The following is a 26516-nucleotide window of genomic DNA, read 5'->3' on the forward strand; positions in this document are numbered from 1 at the left end:
CCTGTGCTTCAGTATTTGTGTGATGATCTGCTCCCTCCCACGAGTGAGTTTGAAGGGCCAGTGCCTGTGTTTGATGCTGTATTTCAGCATGTCTCTGCCTCTCACTCTCATCTCTGAGTTCCTTCCTCCCCTTCTGTACCATTCATGTTATGATCCTGTTTAAAGCCATTCCATGTCTCCCCACTGCCCTCAAATTAAATCTAAACTCTTGACCTGACCTACAAGTCCCTGGGCAGTCTGGCCCTGCCTTCATCTCCAGCCTCATCTTGTTCCATCTGCATGTGGCTCACTACTACATGTCAGCCTTCTCTGGAAGCTCTTTCTGCCCCAGGGCCTTTGCATATGCTGTTCTCTGGCTAAGACACTTCCCTCCAGCTTCACCTGGCTGGCTTCTTGTCATCCTTTCGTGTTAGCTAAAATACCCCTTCCTTTTAAACTGAGCTAAGCCTCCCTGAAGGAGCATTTTGGATTTCTCCTTTGCCCTAACTGTAACTTACTGTGGTGTACGCATTTCTTGGATTAATGTCTGTCTCATGCACAAGATGTAAACTCTGTGAGGATGTTGGGGACCCTATCTGACTTCCCTCCTCCTGTAGGCTCAGCATTTGGCACAATGCCTGGCACTTAAGTACACAAATAAATTGCTGGTAATGAATGATCAAGTCTGTCTCTGGGACTGTTTACATTCCCTCCCCAGCGCCATCCTGGTACATAGCAGGTGCTTTTAAAACCCTTGTGGAAGGATGAATGAAGAAGTGAACGAATGCCCACGTCTGTCCCTTGTCACTTTGCCTTTCTGCATCCCTTCTTTTATCTTTCTGTCTCTTTACATAGAGCATATATATTAGTCTGCAAGTATAACTATATAGTCGTGTGTTATGGGTCCCTCTCCAGGAGTTGGGCTAGGCTGGGAGTCCCTCCCCCGTGCCCCACCTCCACATGCACACAGCAAAACATTAAAAAGAAAACATCTCAAAACTGCAGAAAACACCACAGCCCTCCCCCCTCCCCCCACAAAAAAAATAAATAAAACACGACGCTCCCTCGCAACGGCCCCCTCCCTTCCCTTCCCCCTCCCTCAGGGTCCCTGATTCGGAGGGTGGCGGCGCTCCCCACGCCCGAGAGGTGGGGAGGGGGCGCGGGGGAGCACCAAGCAGTCTCCAGCGCGCTCACGGGGAAGGAGGGGGCCGCCCCCGACCCCCGGCAGCCTCGTTGCACGCGCGCCCGCGCACGCGCCCCGGACACGCCCCCCTCGGCGCCCCCCGTAGCGCCCCTACACGGGCGTGGTTTTCCTGTTGAGCGTGTTGCCGTTGGAGGCGGCGGCCTCCTTGGCCAGGGTCCCGGGGGCTGGCGCGGCGGGCGCGGGCGCGGCGGGCGCAGGCGCGGCGGGCGGCCCGGTGACCGTGACCGTGACGCCGCCGCCCGCCTCCTTGGGGAAGGCGTTGTGCAGCGTGAGGAAGCCGGACGCCCCCCCGCGGTCCCGCTCGGCGCCCGCCCCGCCGCCGCCGCCGCCCCCCGCGCCCCCCGCCGCGCCGCCGTACGCCCCGCCGCCGGCACCGGCGCTAGCCAGCCCCGCGGCCACGCTGCCCTTGGACGGGTCGCGGCTGAGCGTGTACATGGAGATGTCCGTGGAGGCGAAGCCCGGGCCCCCGGCGCCGCCGGGAGACGCGTCCCGCGACGGCGACGGCTCGCTGGAGCGGGAGCTAGAGCGGGAGCGGCGGCGGTAGCGGAAGCGGTAACTGGGCAGACGGAGGATGGCCGAGGGGCCGCTCCCGCCACTGCCGCCCGCGCCCCCGCCGGCCTTGAGCAGGTCCGAGCGAGACTGGCAGTGCGCCTCGCGGCTGCGCTCGATGTAGATGTTGACGGCCAGCACGCCGATCACCTCGGCCAGGATGAACGACAGCCCGCCGAAGTAGAAGGACCAGCCGTACGAGTAATGGTTCTTCTTCTCCTCGTCCCGCTTCGGGCCCGGCTCGCCCGCGTTGGCCGAGATGTACACGATCACGCCGATGATGTTGCTCAGGCCTGGGCGGGGACGGTCAGACGGGAGCCTCGAGGCCACCCCTGGCCCCGCCCCCGCCCCCGCCCCGGGCCCGTCCCCGCCGGCCCAGGCCCCGCCCCGCTCTGGTCTGAGCATCCCCCACCCACGATGGTCCAGACCGCCCCGCCCACTGGCCAGCCCAGGCCCCGCCCCATGTTGGCCTAAGCTCCACCCTCAGATGGTCCAAGCCCCTTCCCAGATGGTCTAAATTTCTTCCCAGGTGGCCCAAGCCCCGCCCCGAAGGGCCCCAAATCCTGCTTCGGATGGTCCACCATCCCCAGCTAATTCAGGTCCTACTCTGTTGGTCGAAAGCCCACCCTGGTTGGTCTAAACCCCGCCCCAGTTGGTCCAGGGCCCACCCCAGAAGGTTTAGGATCACCCTTAATGGTCCAGATCCCTCCGGGATGGCCCAAGCCCTGCCCCAGATGGTCTAAACTCCTCCCCAGATGGTCCAGGCCCTTCCCTCACTGGCCTAAACTCTGCCCTTGATAAGATGACCCCGGCTGGGGTTTCCGGGCCCTACCCTGATTGGTCTAACTCCACTCTTAACTTTATAAATCTTCGTGTTCCCTAGGCCTCACCCTCTGCTCGTTTGGTTAATGAGGTAGTCCCGCTCTGACTCTCTAGGCCCTGACTCTGGCTGATCTGAACTCTTTCATGATTATCCTCTATTCTAGGTCTCCCCCATACTACTCTTACTAAAGCAGGTCTCCCGTCTACTCTAAGCCCCGCCTCCAGCTTGCTAAACCCTGCCCCCTGAGGATCGCGGCCAGGCTCCTCCCCCGTCCCAGGTGTAGTTAGCCCGGTCTTTCAAATCCTCCAAGCCCCACCCCCTGCAGATCTTGATCCATCTCCAAAGCATCCCCTGCTGTTTATGCTAAATCCTCCCCCTCTCCTCTGGATTCCATCCCTTCAGAAAGGCTCTGACTCCTCGAATTTCCCACTACTACTCACTTCGAGTAGAAAGGGGGTCGTGCCCCTTAATGCCCTGCCTCACTACCGAGTTGGTCTGGATGCTTTCGCAGGACCAGACCCTTTTGGGGTACACCGGAGCCCACGAGGCCCCGCCCCCTAGAGCAGGCTCCTCCCCATCTGAATCCAAATCACTTTCTCCCTCTCAGGTCTGCCGTCTCTGTCTTCAAGACCGCAATTCAGCCTCAAGGGCCCACCCCCTCTCCCAAGCTGCTCCCCTTCCGTCTCCTGGACCGCGAGCTTTGGATTCTAAACTCCTGGCATCCCGGATTACGCGGTAGACAGACACCTGTCTGTGCTGGGTTCACTCGCCCAGAAGACTACCGGAAGGCGACACCTACCTCGCCCAGCGGGTGGCGATGGAACTTGGGAAGAACCTAGGAAGGCTCCGGGCCCCAGGGAGCGCCCGGGCAGGGTAGCTTTGCAGGCGCGCGCGCGCGCACACACACGTGCGCGCTCGCAGGTGGGCCGCCCCCTCCCTCTGCCTCTCACCTGCTGCCACGAACAGGATCCCTGCTCCCAGAATGATGTTCCTCTTGGACTTGTAGACTCGGGAGGCCGCCACGCACACGCCCCCGAGCAGCAGCAGGATGGCGCTGAGGATGGGGAAGATGCTGGAGGCCCGGACGACTCCTGGAGAAAGGAGAGTATGGGGAGACGGCGGGGTGGGAACCAGGGCGTCAGACACGGCCGCCTGCCCCACCCCCCGGCGCCCCGCCCCTCCTGCTGCCTCCGTCTCCGCTCCTCTCTCGCTGGTTCTCCAATTCTTTCTCTGCCTGGTTATTTTCTGTTATTGTCTCACTTTCTCTCCTCTTTAAAATTTCTCTCTTTCTCGATCTGATTGCCTCTTTTTCTGTGTCTTTTTCTTTCTTCCTCTATTTTTCTCTCTCCTGGCATATTTTTCTTCCCTTTTATTTCTCAAATCACTCTCCCCCTCTCTTTTTTTTCCCCTCGGAACTTCTCTATTTCTCTGTGGACCCTCTCCCTCTTTTTCCTTCTCGCACGCTCTTTCCCTTCCTCTCTTCTGCGCATTTTTTCCTTCCTCCAGAGCTTTCTGAATCAAATCTCTAAATACCTCTCTCCCTCCCACCCACCCCCCTTCTGCCAGGCTTCACCTATCTCTCTGGGTGTCTCTTCTCTCTTCCCCTGCCCCCTCCCTCTCTCCCTCTCCCGCTCTCTTTTTCCCTTCCTCCTCTCTGTCCCTCCCCCCACCCCTTTCTGCCTGGCTTCATCTGTAGCTCTGGGTTTCTCTTCTCTTACTTTCTCCCTTCTCTCTCTCCCCCTCTCTCTGCAGCCCTTTCCACTGTCTCCCATACCCTAGGCAACCAGATTCTGCGATTTCTGAGCCCGGTTGAGGCCGCAGCCAATCATAACTCTGGATTTGCCGCGTTCTTGGGCTAGCTACCAAACTCACCACAGGCTTCCCCAGTCAGCTCCCTAGAATGGCCCGTTCGCGCCGTCCGCGCCTCAGGTTGCCTCACGGCCCCAGGGCGCAGTGGCCAATCCCAACCCAGAGAGTCACGACGGCCAATCGGCTCCCGGGATCCCTTCTCAGCCCGCCCCAAGGTGAGAGGAGGGGGCGGGAGAGAGACCACTGAGCCAATCGGTGACCAGAGGATCTCAGTATCTGGGCTTGGATTGGCTGACAAGTTCATCTCAGCGTGTGGTTCTAAGTGCCGAAGCACAGCCCCCTCTCGAGCCCTCGCACTTGCCGAAGCCCGGCAGTTCCCCGACTCTGTCCCCGACTCCCACGTACGGAGCAGATACTCTGCGCTGTCATGGTCGTAGTCCGTGTCCTCCGGGAAATGGTTGATCTTCACGCAGACGCCTCTTTTCAACCCTGGAAGGGAATGGAGGTGATAGTCGTGGGCACTTAAGAGTGGGGAAACCCCGGGTGAGAAAAGACCCTCCTCAAACCCCTTCTGATTGGGAGACAGGAAGTGCTGGCTCCTGAGCCTGTCTGTGCACCTGGGACAAACTTTCAACCTCCCGGGCCTCAGTTTCCCTACCAGTTAAAAAAAGAAAAAAGGAAAAGGAAGGGAGGGAGGGAGGGAGGAAGGAAGGGAGGAAGGAAGGAAGGAAGGAAATCATCCAACACACACTAAAAGGCCACAAGAACTTTTGCCCTGTAACCTGTACGGGGACAGTCTCTCTCTGGCCTCTATTTCCACCTCTGTAAGAAAGAAGGCGTTGGTTTCAGCCATGTCGTCACCCTTCAACTCAAAATCGGTTGAAAATGCGTGGGAAAACGAAGAGGCGGCAGAGGGCGAGGAGGACTACACTTCCCATGAGGCCCTATGAAGTCTTCGAGTCCAATTGCGAGGAGAGAGAAGCCCCAGTGGGTCACCGGGGTTGTAGTCTCTTCAATCCTCCATACGGGAGAGGGATTCCCCGGCTCTCTGCGCACTGCACCTGGGGTCCTCTGGGAGGAGGTGCAGAGGTCAGAGCTAGCAGAGGCACGCTAGGGGTGCAGGATGCCTCCAGTGGTCCTGCAGTCTCAGCCCCTTCCTCCCCCCAAGAACCCACATGCTTACACAGCTGCAGACCGATGTATAGATAAGTATAAATTTAAATACATTTTGTTTCCTCAATTCTCCAGGCTCCTTCCAACCTCCAGGCCACTGCCCAATGCTGCAGGGCATTCTGCTCACATTCTTCATTGGCCAAAAACTTACCCTTGCAAGCGAGCAGTGCACGGGACACCGGCTTGAGGAAGCTTTCGCTCACACACACACACACACACACACACACACACACACCTCCCACCCATTCTGGGGTGTAGCAACTCCCTGCACTACCATCTTTTTAGCATACATTGGTTTGATTTATGATCTTCTTCCTCAGCACGCTAGGAGTTCCTGCAGGGGGAGGGCATGGGGTCTGATTCCTCCGTGTGTCCCTAGCATTGCCTGGCACAAAGGAGGCCTCAAGAAATGAGTGTTGAAAGAATTAAATTATGAATGAACATAAGGATGACAGAGGGGAGATTCGAGGCAAAAGATGACACGGAAAGAAATGGGGGTAAAGGGAAAGATTGGAAAGAAGGACTATAAGGCAGTGAATAGTTCCACTAAGAGCTGCCATTTGTTAAGTGCTTCCCAGGTGGACTAACTCATCCGGAGCTCACAGGGGATCCACGAAATAGATGATGTTATTGGTGTCGTGCAGTGACCGAACATTGAGAATTGGAGTCGCACTGCTTGATAATGAAGCCCAAATCCATCCTGTCCTTATTCTGTGACCTGTTGGCTTTACTTGGGCCAATTTGCTTCAATCCCTTTTCCTATAACAAGGGGCCACTAGGACCTACCTCACTGGGTTGTTATGAGGGTTGAATCCAGGTATAGAGATTTAGCACTTTGCCTGGAACACAATTAAGTGTTCAGCTGATACCACGCTGTATACCCATTGTCCAGATGAGGAAGCAGAGGCCTAACAAGGGTTTGTCAGTTCACAGCTGATGGGTGGTGGAAGCAGAATTCACACACACAGCAGTTTGCCCCCACTGGAATGTAAGCTTATAGGCTGTTCACCACTCTTCAACATCTAGAGCAATGCCTAACACATAGTAAGTGCTTAATAAATTTTTTTTTCTTTTTTTCTCGGTACGCGGGCCTCTCACTGCTGTGGCCTCTCCCGCTGCAGAGCACAAGGCTCCAGACGCGCAGGCCCAGCGGCCATGGCTCACGGGCCCAGCTGCTCCGCGGCATGTGGGATCCTCCCGGACCGGGGCACGAACCCGCATCCCCTGCATCGGCAGGTGGGCTCCCAACCACTGCGTCACCAGGGAAGCCCAATAAATATTTTTATGTATGAATGATTGAATGGGCAACAAGCACATGAAAAGATCCTCCATATCACTAATCATTAGGGAAATGCAAATCAAAACAAAAGGGAAATACCCTCTCATAGATATGAGATACCATCCCATTAGGATGGCTACTATAAACAAGCAAACAAACAAAATAAAACAGAAAATAAGTGTTGGTGAGGATGTGGAGAAATTGGAACCCATGTGCACTGTTGGTGGGAATATAAAATGGTGCAGTCGCTATGGAAAATAGTATGGAGGTTCCTCAAAAAATTAAAATTACTATATGATCCAGCAAGTCCACTTCTGGGTATATACTCAAAAGAACTGAAAGCAAGGTCTCTAAGAAATATTTGTACATCCATTTTCGTGGCAGCATTATTCACAACAGCCAAAAGCAACCTAAGTGTCCATCAATGCATGAACGGATAAACAAAGTGTGGCACATACGTAGAATGGAATGTTATTCAGCCTTTAAAAGTAAGGGAATTCTGACACATGCTACAACCTGGATGAACCTTGAAGATATTATGCAAAGTGAAATAAGTCAGTCACAAAAATACAAATACTGTATGATTCCACTCATGTGAGATATCTCAAGTCATCAAATTCACAGAGACAGAAAGTAGAATGATGGTTGCCAGGGGCTGGGAGCAGGGAAGAATAGGTACAAAGTTTCAGTTTTGAAAGATGAAAAGTTTTGGAGCTTGGGTACCCAATGTGAATCTACTTAACATTACTGAACTGTGCTTTTAAAAATGGTTAAGATGGTACATTTCACATTCTGTGCATTTTACTTGAAAAAAAAAAGCCATTGAATGAATGAATGAAGATACACATTCTGAGTGCAGATGTTTACCCATCAGCACATCCAGTATGGTGTGGTAGGGGGGGGTCAAGTTCTCTTCTTTCTTGAGTGGGATTATAGTACTTCTCTCAAAACGTGAGTGATAATTCAATGAGATTGAGCATGGAGACTACACGGCATGCAGGCTCTCCACAGACTAGTCATGCTGGCGGTAATGATAACTAGTACTTACTGAGGGCTAACCACACACCAGGCACGGCTCCAAGCATTTGACAGGTAGGTATTAACACAGTATGCGTGACCAACCCTTAGAAATACTAGGCAGTGATAGTATCCCTGCTTGACAGGTGAGGAAACTGAGGCATAGAGTTGAAGAAATTGCTCAGTTCTATAGATGGTAAATCATGGGGAGGAGACTCTGGGCCTCAAAGGTGAGCTTTTTTTTTTTTTAAGGTGAGCATTTTTTTTTCTTTTTCTTTTTTTTCTGGCCAAGCCACGCGGCTCGCGTGGGTCTTAGTTCCCCAACCAGGTATCAACCCCCCTGCAGTGGAAGCGCAGAGCTCTAACCACTGGACCGCCAGGGAAGTCCCCGAGGTGAGCATATTTATGGTAGTAGCGTGTAGTGGTTATACCGTCAATGAGCACGGGCTTTGGAATCACATCCTCTGGACTCACATGCCAGGGCTGCTACTTCCCAGCTGTGTGGCTTTGGGGATTTGAACACCCCTGAGCCTCGGCTTCCTCGTTTGGAAAATGAGGATGGTGACAACGACCACATCAGTTTGTGAGCATTCAGTGACACACGAATGACAGAGTCAAGCACAGAATGCATGGGGGTTATGCGGCACGCCTCGGCGTGTTATCCGACCAGCTGGGCTGGGAGCTCCCTAGGTGCAGGGGTGGTGGTGATGCGTCTCTGAGTCTCCCCAGGGCCCGCCTAACACAGACCCGAGCAGGCAGCAGCGGGGGGGAGTGGGGAAGCGGGATGGGGGGCGGTATGCAGCGGTGTGTACTGAGGTGAGGACTAGGGCTCTGCCCCTCGTATGCTGGGTGGCCATGTGGCTGACTCACTTCCCCTTTCTGGCCTTCAGCTTCCTGCTCTGACAAACTCGGGTGATAATAATACCTTCCCCCTGGAGCAGCTGGGAGGATTCCATGAGATAATAAGGCACGCAAAGTGCTGAGAACAGGGGCTTTATAGAGTCCACTCGAATAAATTGGGCCGTGGGTCCAGATTGTGGAGGCTGAAATTCCTGAGAAGGGAGCTAGACCCATACGGATCCCCCAGCCCTGGGGTTGGTTCTGGGGCACTTGAAATGTGGCAATTGAGACGGAGTGTGAGTGTAAAATAGGCACCAGATTTCAGATTTGGTATGAAGAAAAATGCATACTATTTCGTTAATAATCGTTATATTGCTAACATGTTAAAATAATATTTTGGCTACGCTTGGTTAGATAAAATGTATTACTAACCTTTATATTAATGTATTATATTGTATAAATTGTATCTATTAAATCAGATTCATTGAACCTTCCCCTTTGTACTTGTTTTAATGCCACTGCTAGAAACATTTAAGTTATATAGACAGCTTGTGTGAGTTTCTATTGGGCAGTGCTGGTTGGGAGACTGGGACTTCTGGGTTATCAAGGAGGGGAAACTCAGGGGTTGGTCATCTGAATTCATAATAATAATAAGAAGAAGAACAGGGCTTCCCTGGTGGCGCAGTGGTTGAGAGTCCGCCTGCCGATGCAGGGGACACGGGTTCGTGCCCCGGTCCGGGAAGATCCCACATGCCGCGGAGCGGCTGGGCCCGTGAGCCATGGCTGCTGAGCCTGCGCGTCCGCAGCCTGTGCTCCGCAACGGGAGAGGCCACAACAGTGAGAGGCCCCCGTACCGCCAAAAAAAAAAAAGAAGAACAGAATATAAACGACATAGTCTAGCCTTTACCCCGTGCCTGCTGGCCTTTTGAATGCTTTACATGTAATAACTCATTGAATTCGCTCCACAGCCCTGTGGGTTAGGGGCTCTTATAATCCCCATTTCACCGATGATGGAAATAAAGCACAGAGAAGTAGAATATATGGCTCAATGTCATCTTTCTGTGCATGGCAGACAGGAAGTAACCCCATCAGTCTTGTTCTAGAGCCTATGTCCCAATCACTACTTTCTACCGCACTTCTCAGAAAGACTTGGAGGGAGATGAGGATGGGACCTAAGAATTCCTGGGGACAGAGTGTCTTCAGGGGGCCATGGCCTGGAGGGGGCCAGTTTCTACACTCCTGGATCCCCGATAGGATGGAGACTAGTGGTTATATTGCTTTGACTCCTGGGAAACAAAAGAGACCTGGATTCAGATCCAGACTCTACTGCATATTAGCTGTGTGACCTTGGGAAAGGTGCTTCCCTTCTCTGAGCCTTAAGCTTTCAGTTCTAGGAGACGGTGGTAATAGTAGTACATAGTGCACAGGGTTATTGTGAGCATCCAATGACACATGAATGACGACTATAATAACAATAAAGTCTACCTTCATTTACCCCCTGCTTAACACAATTCCTTTGGCTCCCAGGACCCAGTTACCTCATTTTCCCCAAACCTCTGTGGTCACTCCTTTCTCAGCTCCCTTTGCTGGCTCTTCTCATCTCTCTGCTTGTCTTTGAATACTGGACTAGCTCAGGCTTCAGCCCTTCAACTAATTTTTTGGTTTGTTTCTGTCTCTGCTCATCCATCCACATGCCATGTCCCGCCCACCAGCCCAGACTCTCCCCTGAACTCTGACCTCATGTACCATATCGCTAACATCCTAGATCAGGGGGTCAGCAAGCTATGACCCAAAGGCTGAACCCAGCCTGCCAAATCCAGCGAAGAGTGGGTTTTATTTATTTTTTTTTAATGATTGAAAAACTGTCAGAGAAGACTATCTCGTGGTACGTGAAAATGATATAAAATTCAAATGTCAGTGCCTGTAAAGGAAGTTTAATTGGAACCCAGCCACACTTATCCACTCACGCATCATCTCTGGCTATTTTAAGGAGTAGCAGTAACAGCGATCACACGCCCCACAAAGCCTAAGAAACTGACTGTACGGCACTTTGTGGGTCCTTTCCTATACTGACTCCTGTCCTACACAGTATCTCAAATAGGCACCCTCAACTTATTTTTGTAATTTTGGGGGGTAAAGTCACCTCAATTTAACATGTCCAAAACTGAGCTCATGATAGCCCTCCTTGTAATAAATTGGGTAAGAGAAAATAAAACAAATACAATAAAATACCAGCTGTTCCAGCAGATGAATCTCCCCCACCCCTACCCCACCACATCCTCCGGTGCTCAGGCCACAGCCTTACAGCAGTGACTCTCAATTAGGGGCGATTTTATTCCTAGTCTGGAGACAGTTGACAATTTTGGTGTCCACACCGGTGGATGCTGCTGGTGTTTTAAAACGTAGAGCCCAGGGATGCTGCTACATATCCTACAACACGCAGGACGCACCCCCCAAATCCAGTCCCACAGCCGCAACACGGAATTATTCATCCCCAAATGTCAACAGCGCTGAGGTTGGGAAACCCCACTTTCAAGACACCCCAACACTTCTCTCTCATATCCTACAACTGCCCCATCAGCAATTCCTGCCCGCTGTAGCGGCAGAATATACTCGCAGTTCAAACCCAAACTCTACGGCTCCCACCCCAGATAAGCCACCTCCCATTCTCCCTTTTCCTTTCCTCCTAAATACTCAACACAGCAGCAACAGCGATGCCCTTAACCTTTAAGCCAGCTCCTGTCACTCCTCCACTCATGAACCTCCGATGTGGAAAGCAAATTACATTCCAGGACCTGGAAGTTCGTGTTATCGCCTTGACTGCACCTCCTACCACGTTCCTCCTCACCACCTCTGCCTGGGCCACGCGGGCCTCCCCTGATGGTCAAACACAAGGCACATTCCCACTGCAGAGCCTGAGCGATGTTTCTACAGCCTGAAGCATTTCCCTCCAGAAGCCACATGGCTCCATTTCTGCGTTCATTTAGCCTACCCCTCAGATGTCACCTGCTCAGTCTCCTTTATCTCCAATTTCTGCAGTTTCACACCCTTGCCCTTAACACTTCCCATCCCCTCCCTTGCTCTTTTTCCTCCTTTGCACTCAGCTCTAACACCCTAGATGTTGTATTTACTTATCTCCCTTATTATCTGTCTCTCCTAGAATATAAGACATACAAAAACAGGGGTCTTTCATGTACACACTGCTATATTTAAAATGGGTAACCAACAAGGACCTACTGTAGAGCACAGAGAACTCTGCTCAATGCTGTGTGGCAGCCTGGATGGGAGGGGAGTCTGGGGGAGAATGGATACATGTATATGTATGGCTGAGTCCCTTTGCCTTGCACCTGAAACTGTCACAGCGTTGTTAATTGGCTATACTCCAATATAAAATAAAAAGTTAAAAAAAAAAAAAACACAGGTTTCTTTGCTGTTGGGTTTTTTTCTCCTTCCACTTCTATAGCTCCAGAATCAAGAACAGTGCCTGGCTCATAGTATAAACTCAATAAATAGTGGTTGTTGAGGAGGGAATGAATACATGGAATGATGACTATTTGCTGTACACTGTCCAGCAGTGTATAATGAGAAACTGGGGGTCAAATTATAACATAATGAGAAAATTGGATGGGCGTGAGGCAACAGGGACCAGAGGTGACGGGAGAAAGGGAGACCCTCATGCCTGATCTGAGGAAGCAGCTGCTACTCGGATCCAGCCAACCGTGGCCACTGCGGGATACCGGCCCCGTGTTGTTAGATCTTCCACTCGTTCAAAAGAAGCTGGAAATTGGATTTTCAAAGTGCAATCTCCTTATTTTTAAATGCTGGCAACCGTTTCAGATTTTGGTTTCAGTTTTAAACACTCCGCACACCAGACAAAGCATATCTGCAAATCCCATCCATCAGACCTGAGTTCTCTTGGCTCTTCCCCAGTCACAGCTGGGTTACCTTGGGCAAGTAGCTTAACATCTCTGAGCCTCGGTTTCCTCATCCTCAACAGGAGGGTGGTGCCCTGCCGCCCCCCACCCCCCGTAGGATTAAATGAGATAATAACATTCCTTGCTCATCAAGAGTGCCCAGCAAGGGACTTCCCTGGTGGCGCAGCGGTTAAGGGTCCGCCTGCCAACCAATGCAGGGGATGCGGGTTCGAGCCCTGGTCCGGGAGGATTCCCACATGCCGCTGAGCAACTAAGTCCCTTCGCCACAACTATTGAGCCTGCACTCTAGAGCCCGTGAGCCACAATTACTGAGCCCTCGTGCCACAACTACGGAAGCCCGCGCACCTAGAGCCCGTGCTCTGCAACAAGAGAAGCCACCTCAATGAGAAGCCCGCCCACCGCAACCAAGAGTAGCCCCCGCTCTCCACAACTAGAGAAAGCCCGCGCGTAGCAATGAAGACCCAACGCAGCCAAAAATTAAAAAAAAAAAGAGTGCCCAGCAAAATGGAGGAGGAAAAGATGGGGAAAAGAGAGGGATAAAAAGAGAAGTGAAGGGATTTTGATCTTTTGGGCCCTGGAGGGGGAAATTGGGGGTTGGCTGGTCCCATGCCTTCATGTTGCAGACCAGGGCCTTGAGGCTTGGGGAGGTGACAAGATAGCGATCACGCAGGGGGATAGATGCACAGGAGGACTGGAACCCAGGTGTCCTGCTTCCCAGCCCATCACTTCCACGCTATGTGGAAAGAAATGGCAAAGCTGAGAGCAGAACAGAGGAGTTGCTAAGAGGAAGAGGCCTGGCGTGGGGAGATGGGAGGCCGAGGGAGCTAGCTGGGAGGGAGCCTGCAAGAAGGAGAGTAGGACCAAGCAAAGAGCAAAGATGGAGATGAGAAGAGGCGGTGGCCTCAGCGTCAGGAACAGGGTCTGGAAGGAGGAGGTCAAAGGGAGGATGAACGGAGGGGAGATGAGGCAGAAGCATCTAAAGGCCAAGGAGGACAAGGACTGGCAGGGGAGGCTGGGAGGCCTGACGGGGAGAGGCGAGCAGGACAAGATCCACCGGAGGACAAGCCACAAAGAGGAGAGAGGAGAGGGCCATGAGTTATGGGCAGGTAGGGCAGGATGTGTTAGGAGAGAAACAGCCAAAGCGAGGCCAAAGGGACGGAGGAGATGGGGAAGACGCCGTGACTGGGTCCATAAGAGGTAGGGGCGCTCAGAGGGCAGAGGTAGGACGTGGGGGAGAGAAGATGCAAAGGGCGAAGGCAGGAGCGGGGTCAAGCTCAAGAGTGAGCGGGAAGCGGGGAGGAAAAGCAGAGCGTGCCAGTGCTGGAATCCAGGCAGAGGGAGCCCCTCACGCGGGGAGGCCAGGCACCCACAGGGGTGAGAGGGAGGGAGGAGAGGGGGCTTTCCCCACGGATGAAGGAAAGATAAGATTAGGGGCATCCCGAGCAGAGGGGGCGCAGGATGTGCCGAGTGACAGAGAGGCGTGAATGGGGAGGGTCGAGGCGAGGGGGGCGGGATTCAGAAGAGGGTCAGGACGGGAGGGGCGTGGCGGGGAAGGTGTGTGGGCAGGAGTGGCAAGGAGCCCCAGGAGGAGACGGGAGGCCGCAGCGGGGACCACAGGAAACCGGGAGATTTCCCAGGGAGGAAGCCCAGCCGGCCGCGGACGGGACGAGGGGCAGGGCCGCAAATGGAGGGGCGCGAGGCCGGGGCCCCCTCCACCCTACCTTCCAGGCAGCAGATCCTCCAGAGGCCCGAGTGGGTGAGTCCGCCGGGGTCCTTCTTCTCCGAGGAGCCGCTGCCCCCGCGGTGGTGGGGCCCGTCGTCGCCAGCCGTGAGGTTGGTGGTGTTGCAGATGAAGGCGCGCGTGTAGAGCCAGTAGTCCGTGCTGATGGCGATGGTCATGAGGCCGAAGGCTGCGAAGGCGCCCACCGTGGTCAGCACCACCTGCACCCCCTTCTCGCACCACAGGCCCCTCTCTTCGTTCCAGCGCTTCAGCGACTCCAGTTTGACCACGGGCAGCCGGGGGGCCGTGGGCCACCACCGGGGCAGCGGGGGCGGGGCCGTGCCGGCGGCTGGGGGGGTCACAGCGCAGGCAGAAGTGGGGGGCCCGGGGCCAGGGGCTGGGGAGGGGGCGGCGAGGAGGAGGCTGAGGCCGGGGACGGGGTCAGAAGGCAGCCATGGTCGCCAGCTGGTGGAGGGCAGGGAGCGAGATAAAGGATTAGACAGGAAGGTGCACCTCCCTGGATACCCCTTTCCCTGCACCCCAGCCCCCAAAGAAACCCTCCTCTTTCCTCGGCTGAAGAAACTCCTTCCACTCTGCCTGCCACTGCCACTTCTCTGAAAAACAATCTCCCTGTGTCCAAGAAATTCCTCCCACTAATCCCACTCTGAGGCATCCCCCCCGCCTCACATCCCTGAGTGTCGTAGGACACGCCTCCAGGCCCCTCCAGCTCCGCCCCCCCCACCCCCGTCTCACCGTCCTCCCCACAGGGAAAGCAGCCCTCACTCCAGCCCCCGGCGCCTCTTCCTCCCCAGGAGCCCCTGTCCTGTTCCTCATTTCTTATAAAATGTTCTCATAAAGTCCTACCCACTCCCTACCTTCCCCTGCGAGGCCCACCTCTTCCCCTACTATGGCCTCTACTTAGGAAAAATAAATCTCTCAATCTCTCCTCAGCTGAAAAAAACAAAAACAAAAACAACAAACACAACAAAACCCAGATCTTCCAAACTCGTCCCCACAGTTTGCACAACTCAGAAAACCACACCGTCGTCATCACTACCACCCCACCTCCACAGTCTCCTCTGCATGGGAACCCCTACCCCACTGAGAACCCTATGTCTCTGGACCAGGGTTCTCAACCTTGGTGGCACCTTGAAACCACCAGAGGATACTGATACTTGAGAAATTCCGATTTCACTGGTCTGGGGTGTGGCCCTGAGCATCTAGGTTTTTAAAACTTCCCTGGGGGATTCTTTTAAAGACTCCAACACCGTTGGACCCCCTGGCTTAGAAGGATGCCCCCCATCTCCATCACATTCCCTCTAACCGCCCCACTTGTCTTCCTTGGACCACTCTCCCATCCCCTACTATGTCTTTGACTCAAGGAAAATACCCCACTCTTTCGTTTGCTTATAGGAGTCTTCCAAATCTGGTCCTCAGTATCTCTACAACTTAGACAAACTCATCCTAGCCATCACTTTCTCCTCCATTAAGAAAAATTTCTTCCGTGAGTTGCAAGGCATTTTCTACTCACAGGAATCCCTTTCTCCAGACCCCAAACTCCTCTCCATTCAGAAATCTCCCAAGCTCTGACCTGCATATTCACTGTTGTGGAAGGAAGTCCCCCCACTCTACCCAGCATCCCCCCACCCCCTTCCTCTGCCCTTCCACCATCTCTCACGACCTCCAAATCTCCTCTCTGTAGCCCTTGTTACGGGGATGAACCCAACTCCAGATCTCCCCAGCTCACTTCGACCTCCCGCTGTCTCTTGAACTTATAAGGACCTCGCCCCCCCACACCCTGACTTCTCTGACATCACAAAAAATCCCCTTCACTCTTGCCACCCTCCTCCACCTACTCCAGCTCCCAGCATCGCTTCTGCTTAGGAGAATCCCCTTCAACTCTCCCTCAGACTTCCCTTCTTGGGAACACCCCCAGAACTCCCCCTTCTATTTCACCTGTGCAGGAACGTACACCATACACTCAGTTTTCTTCCAGATTTCAAAAGATCCCCTCCATAGACAGTGCCCCTTAGAAAAATTTGATCCACAAGACCACAACTCTCTTTCAGTTGGGAATAATTTCCCACTCTGCAGCCACCAAGGGTCCATTCATTTTCCTCTCCCACAGCACCCCATCACCACGCCCCCTGCCCTGCCTTTTCCACCTTACCCCAACCCTCCTTCCAGGCATGCATCCCTTAGCAGCTTCCACCACTCACTCTATCTATCCTAGATTTCTTCCCCCAAACCCCCTATTCTAGTTAAGAGCCTGGAAGCCTTAGAGGAGGAAACAAAACAAACAAACAAACAAACCTGATTCTGGGTCCCAGTACCAGGGTGACCTTGGCCTCTTCCGCCCCCATCAGCTGGCCCTCACTGGGTCTGCTCCAAGGAGGGGTGCTGGAAAGGTTGTCTATGGGGGGGGTGTCTCCATGGCAACTGGACCTAGTGCCCCACACGTGTGCTCTGTCCTCACCTCCCTCCTGCCTGCCCACGCACGGCCCCTGCCCTGGCCCCATTCAACAGTGCCCTGGACGCTGACATCCTGGCCTCCCTGGCCTCCCTTCTGGCCCCTTCCTGTCTTTCCTCTCCACTCCATCTCTCGGCCTCTTCTCCCGGCTTCTGTGCCCCCTCACCACCAGCACCACCACCTCCACTGTCCTAGCAGATAACTGTCTCCAAGGGGGGGTGGGAGGGTGAGCCTGTGACCGCAGGATGTACCCCTTCCCCTGCTGGGCCCCTAGGACCCGGGATAAGGAGGGGATGGAGAGGGGAGGCGAATGATGGAAATTCTCCATCATATAAAGATTCGAAGATCTTTTCATTTTGTCGATTTGGGGGGCACTCTGCTTGGTTTTAGGGGTTCTTCCTTTAGTCCGTCAGCGGCAGCAAAGGAGGGAGCAGGGGACCCCCCCAATTCGAAAGCTCCGGGATGTGAGAGGGGTCATCATCCCCTCTCCCTCTGGAGGGGACCAGCTCCTTCCTCCAGAATTAGGGGGGGTCACAGAGCCTTCATTTTACATCCACCCACCTCCGATTAATAAAAAGATCTCTCTCACCTCTGTTAACGATAGGTCAACTCTCCGATGCACGGGGGAGGGGACGTTGAGCCCCCCTGTCGGCAACCCCCCCAGGAAAACCCTTGTGGCTCCCAATTCTCACTGCTCCCCCTCCCCCAGCAGCGAGGGACCCAGGCGTCCGACCTGGTTGGGGGGTGGAGATGAGGAGGCGTCCGGGGAATGGGGGTGTTGAGGTGGGAGGGGAGGCTGAGGGGCAGCTCTGAGCTCGGGCCCCAAGGGAGAGGGGGTCGGGATGGGGGAAAAGAAGGTGAGGAGACAATTTGGTTCCCGTGTCGCTGGGTAAAGTGCGGAGCTGGAGGACGGGAGAGGGAAGGAGGAGGGAGGGAGGGGGAGGGGAGCCGCTGAGGATGGGGGAGCCACGGAGAGGAGATGGATGGGGGGAGGGAAGTGATGGGGGGCAGGGTCTGGGTGGCAGAAAGAAGCTGGGGAAAAAGAGAGAGACCCAGAGAGGGAGGGAGAGAGACAGAGCCAGGAGAAGCGGAAAGAGAGAGACCCAGAGTCGGAGAAACAGAAATGGGGGAGGGAGAAATTTGGGGGAGGCAGCGGCTGGTAGCAGAAGGAAGTTGGAGAGGGAGACACACACACACACAGAGAAATATCCAGAGAGAGAAGGGGACAGAGGCAGAGATACAAACAGAGAAACGCAGAGACTGGGGAAGAAATGGGGGATGGGGAAAGATTGGGGCGAGGGAGAGGATGGGGGGGTCAGGATCTGGGTAACAGAAGGAAAGAAGGGACAGAGAGAGAGTCATCCAGAGAGGGGGAGGAGAGACAGATGGGGAGAGAAAGACAGAGAGAGACTGCGAGGATGGAGAGAGAGAGAGGGAGAGGAAGAAAGAAAGTGGGGAGAGAAATTGGGGATGGGGCAAAGGTCTTAACAGAGAGAAGAATGCTAGAGAGAGAGAAGAGAGAGAAAATTTTAAAAATTTAGGGGAGAGGGGTCTGAGTGGCAGAAGGTGCCTGGAGACAGAAAGGCAGATGCAGAAGGAAAGAGAGGGACCCAAAGAGAGAGAGAGAGATGGGGAGAGACTGACACTGGGGGGGAGAGAGACCCAGGGAACGAGACAGAGGTAGAAACTGGGGAGGCATCAAAAGGAAGCCGGAGAAAAATAGGAGAGGGGCCAGTCTCAGATGAATGAAGGAGGTCGGAGATAAAGGATAGCCCTGCCTCCTCCCCCACCCGCATCCCCAGCCCCTGCTCCCTACCCCCATCCCCATTTCAAAGCCACCCCCCACCCCCACTAGCCTCCATCTCTCCACAGCATCGCTTGCCGCCGCCACCGCCTCTTCCTGTCGTCATAGCAACAGGATCCAGGCGCCCAGCCAAGGCTGGCAGCAGCGGCCGGAAATGAGGGGAGGGCCTTTTAAAAAGGACCCCAGGAGCTCTCCCCTTTCCCAAAATCCAAGGGAAAGCTCCACCTCCCCGAGTCTTCCCACCATTCCCCCCCACCAAGTGGCAAGGGCAAAGAGCCACTGAAAATAAAATTATACTAAATTTACAAGGATAGAAAGCCTTTTGAGTTTCACCAAGAATTTTTTTTTCTTCTTACCGGCTACCCACCCCTAGCTCAAAGAGTTAAGATTCCCCCAAGATGGGGATGGGAGTAAGGAGAAAAGTAGGATGTGCAAAGCTTGAGTGGAAATAAGTTTTAAAGTAGTCTGTCTGGGGTTGGGTCAGAGGGCTATGCAACAGTTTTGAGAAGACTGGATTTGCAAGTTCTAGAACTAGCCAGTGGGTAGAAGGTGGGACAACTCCAGGGAGAAAATCTCAGATGAGAGTCAGAAAGTTTGGTCTTGGGTTCAAATCTCAGAGATGCCTGTAGCCACTGTGTGACCTTGGGCAAAACATTTCCTCTCTTCTAGACTCAGTCATAATGGGTGCAAAAACTGCCTGAAAAAAAAAAAAACCTGCCTGCAATTAAACGGGAACATTGGTGAGAAAAGGTCTTTGCATGCTGCTCTAGACAAGCAGTTATTTCAAGACTGTGTCTTCACAGGAACGTGATCAAAAATTAAGCTAGCCATAACCACAGACTTGGGCTAGGGAGTTTGCATACTGTCTCACGGAATTCTTGCAGAATCCTTGTAATGTGGGCACTGATATTCCCATATTATAGGTGAACAAACTGAGGCTTGGAGATGTGCAGTGATTTGCCCACGATTACCCAGGAAATACAAAGTCAGCACTGGAGATGAAGCAGCCTCTTTGCGGGGAGTTGCCAGGAACAGTCAGCAACAGGTGAACTTCAGAGCCACTGAACCATTCCTGTGTCAGCTCCTCCCTTTTGGGGGCTGACAGAAGACAGAAAAAATCTGAGTTCCCCTCACATTCGATCACCTCCCCTGAAGGAGCATCTCAGATTTCCACTGGACTTTCTTCAGGGGAAAGGAGTTTAGAGAAGCACTGTGACACCCTTGGTTTAGAAGCAAAGAAATACCAGCCTCGAGGGAAGGGGCCTGGAATTCATTCGTCTGAGAAACATTTGTTCAGCATCCCCCCCCCGCCCCCGTTCTTTTGCCAGGGAGAAGGATACAGCTGGGGACAATAATGGTAATTGATATAAACTGAGTGCTGAATGTTACAGACTCTAAGTGATTTGCCTGCACGGACTAGGTGTTCCAGGTTCTCTCATTAGCCCCCATTTTAAAGATGCGAGGCTGAGAGAGGTAAGCACATCCTGCAGATAGGAAGCGGTCACAATGGAAATCAGAGTCAAGTCTTCAGATTCCAGAACCTGTGCTATTTTCACTGCTTCTCTGTTCTTTGGTGGGGGGAGGGGGGTGTTTATATCCTAAATGTGGGAACTATAAATAAACAAACACAAAAACAAATACTTTGAAAGCGTGAAAACAGCATGAAGCTGATAAAATAAGCTGAGGTTTCTAAATCTCGGAACCATTGACATTCGGGCTGGATAATTTGCAGGGCGGGGCGTGGGGAGGGCGCTGTCCTGTGCATTGTAGGATGTCCGGCAGCATCCAGGGACTCTGCTCACTAGATGCCAGTAGCAAGGGATTATAATAAAAAGAATTCAGTCTGTTCCACCTCAAATCCTGCTCCATACTGGAAGTCTTTTAACATTTTCACCTGTTTCTTCTCTTACTTGCCTTTGCATCCCTAAATAATAATTATCTTGTAGATGTGTCAGCAATATACATTGTAGATTCTTCTGACAGATAAGGATTTAACTCATGGAGACCTCTTTTTTCCTCCCTATAAGTATTTTTAATTCTTCTATTGGTTAATTTTGTGGCATTAACTAATAGACTTATATCATGATTTCTTCTTTCAGAGGGCATATCTTTTCTCTCCCTTTTTAAGCAGCTTTATTGAGATAGAACCCACATACCATGCAATTCACTCACTTAAAGTGTATAATTCAATGGCTTTAACTATAATCATAAAATAGTGCAGGCATCCACCTTAGATCCATTTTAGAACATTCTCATTAGCCCAAGGAGATATCACACACCCCTCAGCCAGTCACCCCCAATCTCCCCACACCCCCAATCTCCCCACCCAGCGCTAGGTAATCACTAATCTACTTTCTGTCTGTATAGAGTTGCCAATTCTAGACATTTCATATAAATGGAATCATACAATGTATGTTCATTTGTGATGGGCTTCTTTTGCTTAGCATAATGTTTTCAAGGTTCATTCATGTTGTAGCATGAATCAATACTTCATCTCCTCTTATTGAAGGATAATATCCCATTGTATGGATATACCACCTTTAACTATTGGATATTTGGGTTATTTCCAGATTTGGTTACTATGAGTACTGCTGCCGTGAACATTTGTGTACACATTTTTGTGGGAAGGTATGTTTTCACATCTGTTGGATGTATACCTCGGAGTGGAATGTCTGGATCACATGTTTATCCTTTTGAGAAATGAGGTGGCATCTGTGGACTTCATTCTGGGAAATATTAGACCCACTGAACAACTCTTCAGCTCATGGACGGACTCTTCAGAAGGGGTGTCCCAGAAGACGCAGGTTACGGACGCTTTCAGCTCTCATGTCTAAATTTGCTCATGAATTCATCTCACATTAGCCGAGGTCTCCCATGGCGTTAACCTGGAGACCTAGAGGCTGTAGACTCAGAGACAAGTCTGCTAAACCCCTAACCTTGAGAAGGTCCTCCACCCTCACTTCCCCTGACCCCATGTGGTAGGCAGAACTCCAAAATGACCCCCAATATTCCCACCCCCTTGTGCAATCCCCTCCCCTTGAATGTGGGCAAGACTTGAGAATAGGATGGGGTGCCACCCCCATGATTAGGTTACATTATATGCAAGGTGAAGGAATTTTGCTTGTGTAATTAAGGTCCCTAATAAGTTGACTTGAAGTTAGTCAAAAGAAAGATTATCCTGGGTGGGCCTGACCTAATCAGGTGATTTCTTTTAAAAGGGTCAAGAATCACCTCACACCAGTCAGAATGGAAAGTCTACAAATAATAAATGCTGGAGAGGATGTGGAGAAAAGGGAACCCTCCTACACTGTTGGTGGGAATGTAAACTGGTACAACTATTATGGAGACCAATATGGAGGTTCCTTAAAAAACTAAAAATAAAGCTACTGTATGATCCAGCAATCCCACTCCTGGGCATATATCTGGAGAAAATGCTAAGTCAAAAAGATACATCCACCCCAATGTTCATAGCAGCACTATTTACAATAGTCAAGGCATGGAAGCAACCTAAGTGTCCATTGACAAATGAATGGATAAAGAAGATGTGGTATACATATAGTCAATGGAATATTACTCAGCCATAAAAAAGAATAAAATAACGCCATTTACAGCAACATGGATGGACCTAGAGATTATCGTACCAAGTGAAGTAATTCGGACAGAGAAACACAAATATCATATGATATCACTTATATGTGGAACCTTAAAAAATGATACAAATGAATTTATTCATAAAACAGAAATAGACTCATGGACATAGAAAACAAACTTATGGTTAACAAAGGGGAAAGATGGGGGGAGGGATAAATTAGGAGTTTGGGATTAACAGGTACACACTACTATATATGAAATAGATAAACAACAAGGTCCTACTGTAGCACAGGGAACTATATTCAATGTCTTGTAATAACCTATAATAGAAAAGAATCTGAAAAAGAAAAAATATATGTATTGTATACATATATATATGTAATACATATACATGTGTGTATATGTGTGTGTATATATATATATCTGAATCACTTTGCTGTACACTAGAAACTAACACAACATTGTAAATCAACTATACTTCGATTTTTTTTTTTTTTTTTTTTTTTTTTTTTTTGCGGTATGCGGGCCTCTCACTGTTGTGGCCTCCCCCGTTGCGGAGCACAGGCTCCGGATGCGCAGGCTCCGGACGCGCAGGCTCAGCGGCCATGGCTCACGGGCCCAGCCGCTCCGCGGCATATGGGATCCTCCCAGACTGGGGCACGAACCCGTATCCCCTGCATCGGCAGGCGGACTCTCAACCACTTGCGCCACCAGGGAGGCCCTATACTTCGATTTTTAAAAAATTAATTAATTTATTTATTTTTGGCTGTGACGGGTCTTCGTTGCTGTGCGTGCAAGCTTTCTCTAGTTGTAGCAAGCGGGGGCTACTCTTCGTTGCGGTGCAAGAGCTTCTCATTGCAGTGGCTTCACTTGTTGCGGAGCACAGGCTCTAGGCACGCGGGCTTCAGTAGTTGTGGCACGCGGGCTCAGTGATTGTGGCTCACGGGCTCAGTAGTTGTGGCGCACGGGCAGTGGGGCTTAGTGGCTCCGCAGCATGTGGGATCTTCCCGGACCGGGGCTCGAACCCGTGTCCCCTGCATTGGCAGGCAGATTCTTCACCACTGTGCCACCAGGGAAGTCCTATACTTCAATTTTTAAAAAGAGGGTCAAGAAGTCAGAGGGACTTCTGAAGCATAGCAAGAGATTCTCCTGCTATCCTGAAGGAGCCAACTGCCCCATTGTAAAGAGGCCCACGTGGTCAAGACCTAAGGGTGGGAACTGCTAGCAAAACTCAGGGACTTCTGGGACTTGCCTGGCGGTCCAGTGGTTAAGACTCCGTGCTTCCACTACAGGGGGGACGGGTTCAATCTGAGGCACGGGTTCAATCCCTGTTTGGGAACTAAGATCCTGCCTGCCGCATGGCACAGCCAAAAAAACAAAAAGCAAACAATCCCCACAGGATCTTCAGTCATACAACCACAGGAAATGAATTCTACTCAACCTGAGGGAGCATGGAAGTGAATCTCTCCGTAGCTGAACCTCCAGGTGAGGACCCAGCCAGCCGATATCTTGGTTTCAGACTTGTAAGACCCCCTTGCACTGTACTGGATTCCTGATCCACGATAAATTGTGAGATAGTAAATACGTGTTGTTTTAAGCCCCTGTGTTTGTGGGAATTTTTAAAGCAGCAGTAGATAGCTAATACTCCCTGTAAATCACACAGCACCTTGAAGTTCACACAGGGGCCACTCAGGCTATACTGTGATAATGCCTCAATGCCTTCCTCTCCCCCATTCCTGACAACCAGCCAGGCTCCATATGTGGACCCCTCTCCCTCCTGGATCACGTTCATATCTATTTCCTCCTCTCTGTCCTGCTCTTGTTTGGACTGTGCCACCAGCCCACACCACTGTCCAATTTTCACTTGGTTCCTCTGTAACATTCCGAACTGACCTTTTCCTTCCTCTGCTCAAGATTCTCCTATGGCTCCCTATTGCCCTCAGGAGAAAAATCTAAGCTCCTCACCTGTGTCCTTCTGTCAAGGTCATCAGTCTCCTCTTACGCCATCTGCACTGCAGCCTCCTGCAAACTGGAGTTATTTTTCCCTTCTATGCCCAGCTCCTTCAGGCTTTTGAGGTTTCTGAGTGTGGCTCCCCTTTCTGGACTCTTCCATCTCCCAGCCATATGACAAACACGCTACCCGCTCTTGAACAGTCAGCTTACATGCTTCTTCCTCCAGGAAGTCTTCCCTGACCCCCCAAGGCTGCATCAAGGATTACAGCTGTGCTTCCACCACGCCCTATAGGGCTCCCATTAGAGCACAGTCACCCTGTATTGCAATCAGCACATCGGTCGGTCTCCCCCAGGAGAGTAGGAGCTGTTCAGGACGGGCATGTGTCTGGTTCACTTTGGTGTCCCCCAGAGCCCAGCCCTGGTAGACAGGAAGCTTCAGTTTACAGGTGCTGAATGAATGGATGGATGGATGGGTGAAGGGAATGAGTGGGTACATATTCCAGGGTCCTTACCCCCTAGCAGTCCCTGCCCAACCACTCTCCCCGCCTCACATCCTGAATGTGCTTTTTCCCAGGTGCTTGAGTGTTTCTCATCAACAACAGCTGGGGCCTTTGTGTCTTCTCAAGAGGAACAGAGTGCTGGTGGCATGTTTTCCCGCTGTACCAGGAAGGGAAGATCAGCGTTTCTAAAACGTCCTCATTTAGGGTGAAGTGGAAATATTCCAGCTCTGGGGAGTCAGGTGGCCTGAGTTCCAATCTTTGCTTTGCCTTGCCTCCCTAAAGGACCCAGAACCAAAGCATTGTTCTCTATGACCCTCCATCCTCTTGTCTAAAAAGGGATGGAGGGGTGCAGTTAGTGATCTCCCTCTGGATGGGATGCTCTAGGACTGTGATTCAGAAACTACGCTTCCAAGGAATTCTGGCAGGGCTCTTTTGGTGCCTGTGAAGCCCCTGAAATTATGTACAAAATTTTGTGAATATGGGTGTTGTTTTCTGGGGGTTCATAGCTTTTATCTGATTCACAAAGGGATCCCTAATCCCCTACAAGTTAAGAGTTACTTCTTATAAATGGATTTAGCAAAATCTCATTTGTGTTAATAAAAATAAAGGCCAAAAAGAAAAAAAGAAAAAAAAAAAAAAAAAAGCAAGGGAGAACATATAAATGCATAGGTAATATCTAAAGCAGGTTTTTCTCAACCCCAGCATGAGTCACATCTTGGACCAGATCATTCTTTGCGGTGGAGGGCCGCCCTGTGCACTGTAGGGTGTTTAACAGCATCCCTGGTCCCACTAGATGCCAACAGCACCCCCTCCCCAGTTGTGACATCCAAAAATGTCCCCAGACATTGCCCGATGTCCCCTTGGGGCAAAATCACCCTGAGCAGGGAACCGCTCATCTAGAAGAAGAAACTGATAATAATTTTTCCCTTCGAGGAACAAACCTGGCATTGAGAAAAATGAAAAGAAAGTTATTTTTTTCTTTCTACACTTCTCTGCTGTTTAAATTTGAAAATCATGACTGTGTTACATTTATAATAAAAATGAGTTTATTGTTAAAATAAATTACCTCCATTCAAGGGACCACTACACAGCCATTGAAAAAATCAGGCAAATCTCTACATCTGATACATTACCTGCATGGCATGCAGCAGCAATGATTCAAACTTTTGCCCTCAAGACCCCTCTATACACTTAAAAATTGTAGCAGACCCCAAAGAGCTTTTGTTGATGTGTGTTGTGTCTGTCAATATTTAACATATTCAAAATTAAAGCTGAGATTTTAAAATATGTATTACTTAAGTAAAATAATAAATTCATTGCATGTTTGTATAAACAAACTTATTTTAGTGAAAAATAACTATTTCCCAAAAAAATATAGTGGTATCGGTTTATTTTTTTAACTTTTTAATATGTTATATTGGAGTATAGTTGATTAACATTGTTGTGTTAGTTTCAGGTGTATGCTTTATGTTTTTGAAAATCTATTCAGGGAATTCCTTGGCGGTCCAGTGGTTAGGACTACGTGCTTCCACTGCGGAGGGCCCGGGTTCGATCCCTGTTAGGGAACTAAGACCCCTCAAGCCTCGCAGCGCCGAGGTGGGGGAGTGGGGAGAAAGAAGAAAATCTATTCAATGTTTGGCCTAATAGAAGAAAGTCAGGTTCTCATATCTGCTTCTGCATTCAATCTATTGTGTTATCAGCCATTGTGAAGCCTCCAAAAGCCTCTGGACTCCATGTACTCATGAGAGACTAAGAGTGAAAAAGGCAAATAATATCTAAGTATTATTATAAAAATGGTTTTGACCTTGTGGTGGCCACACTTTGAGAACCACTGATGCATAGTACTATTCTGTAAATGAAATGAGTACAA

At 51.2% G+C, this 26516-nt stretch overlaps 1 protein-coding gene across 2 annotated transcripts; it reads right to left on the reverse strand.

The window, feature by feature from the left end:
• Positions 1-1273: 1273 nt before the first annotated feature.
• On the reverse strand, positions 1274-16691 carry CACNG8 (calcium voltage-gated channel auxiliary subunit gamma 8). Of its 2 annotated transcripts, XM_060085286.1 has the most exons (6): positions 14330-14597; positions 4770-4853; positions 3506-3646; positions 1562-2025; positions 1401-1483; positions 1274-1301 (listed from the first exon to the last, which is right to left on the reverse strand). In XM_060085286.1, exons 1-6 carry the CDS (start codon positions 14505-14507, stop codon positions 1274-1276), a joined length of 978 nt encoding a protein of 325 aa, XP_059941269.1. In that variant the 5' UTR covers positions 14508-14597. The 2 variants fall into 2 exon arrangements, with proteins under 2 accessions (XP_059941269.1, XP_059941267.1); XM_060085284.1 differs by adding an exon at positions 16642-16691 and having other exon boundaries at positions 1274-2025; positions 14330-14793.
• Positions 16692-26516: the final 9825 nt, after the last annotated feature.

This window comes from Mesoplodon densirostris, chromosome 19, assembly GCF_025265405.1.
Source record: "Mesoplodon densirostris isolate mMesDen1 chromosome 19, mMesDen1 primary haplotype, whole genome shotgun sequence".
NCBI classification, from domain to species: domain Eukaryota; kingdom Metazoa; phylum Chordata; class Mammalia; order Artiodactyla; family Ziphiidae; genus Mesoplodon; species Mesoplodon densirostris.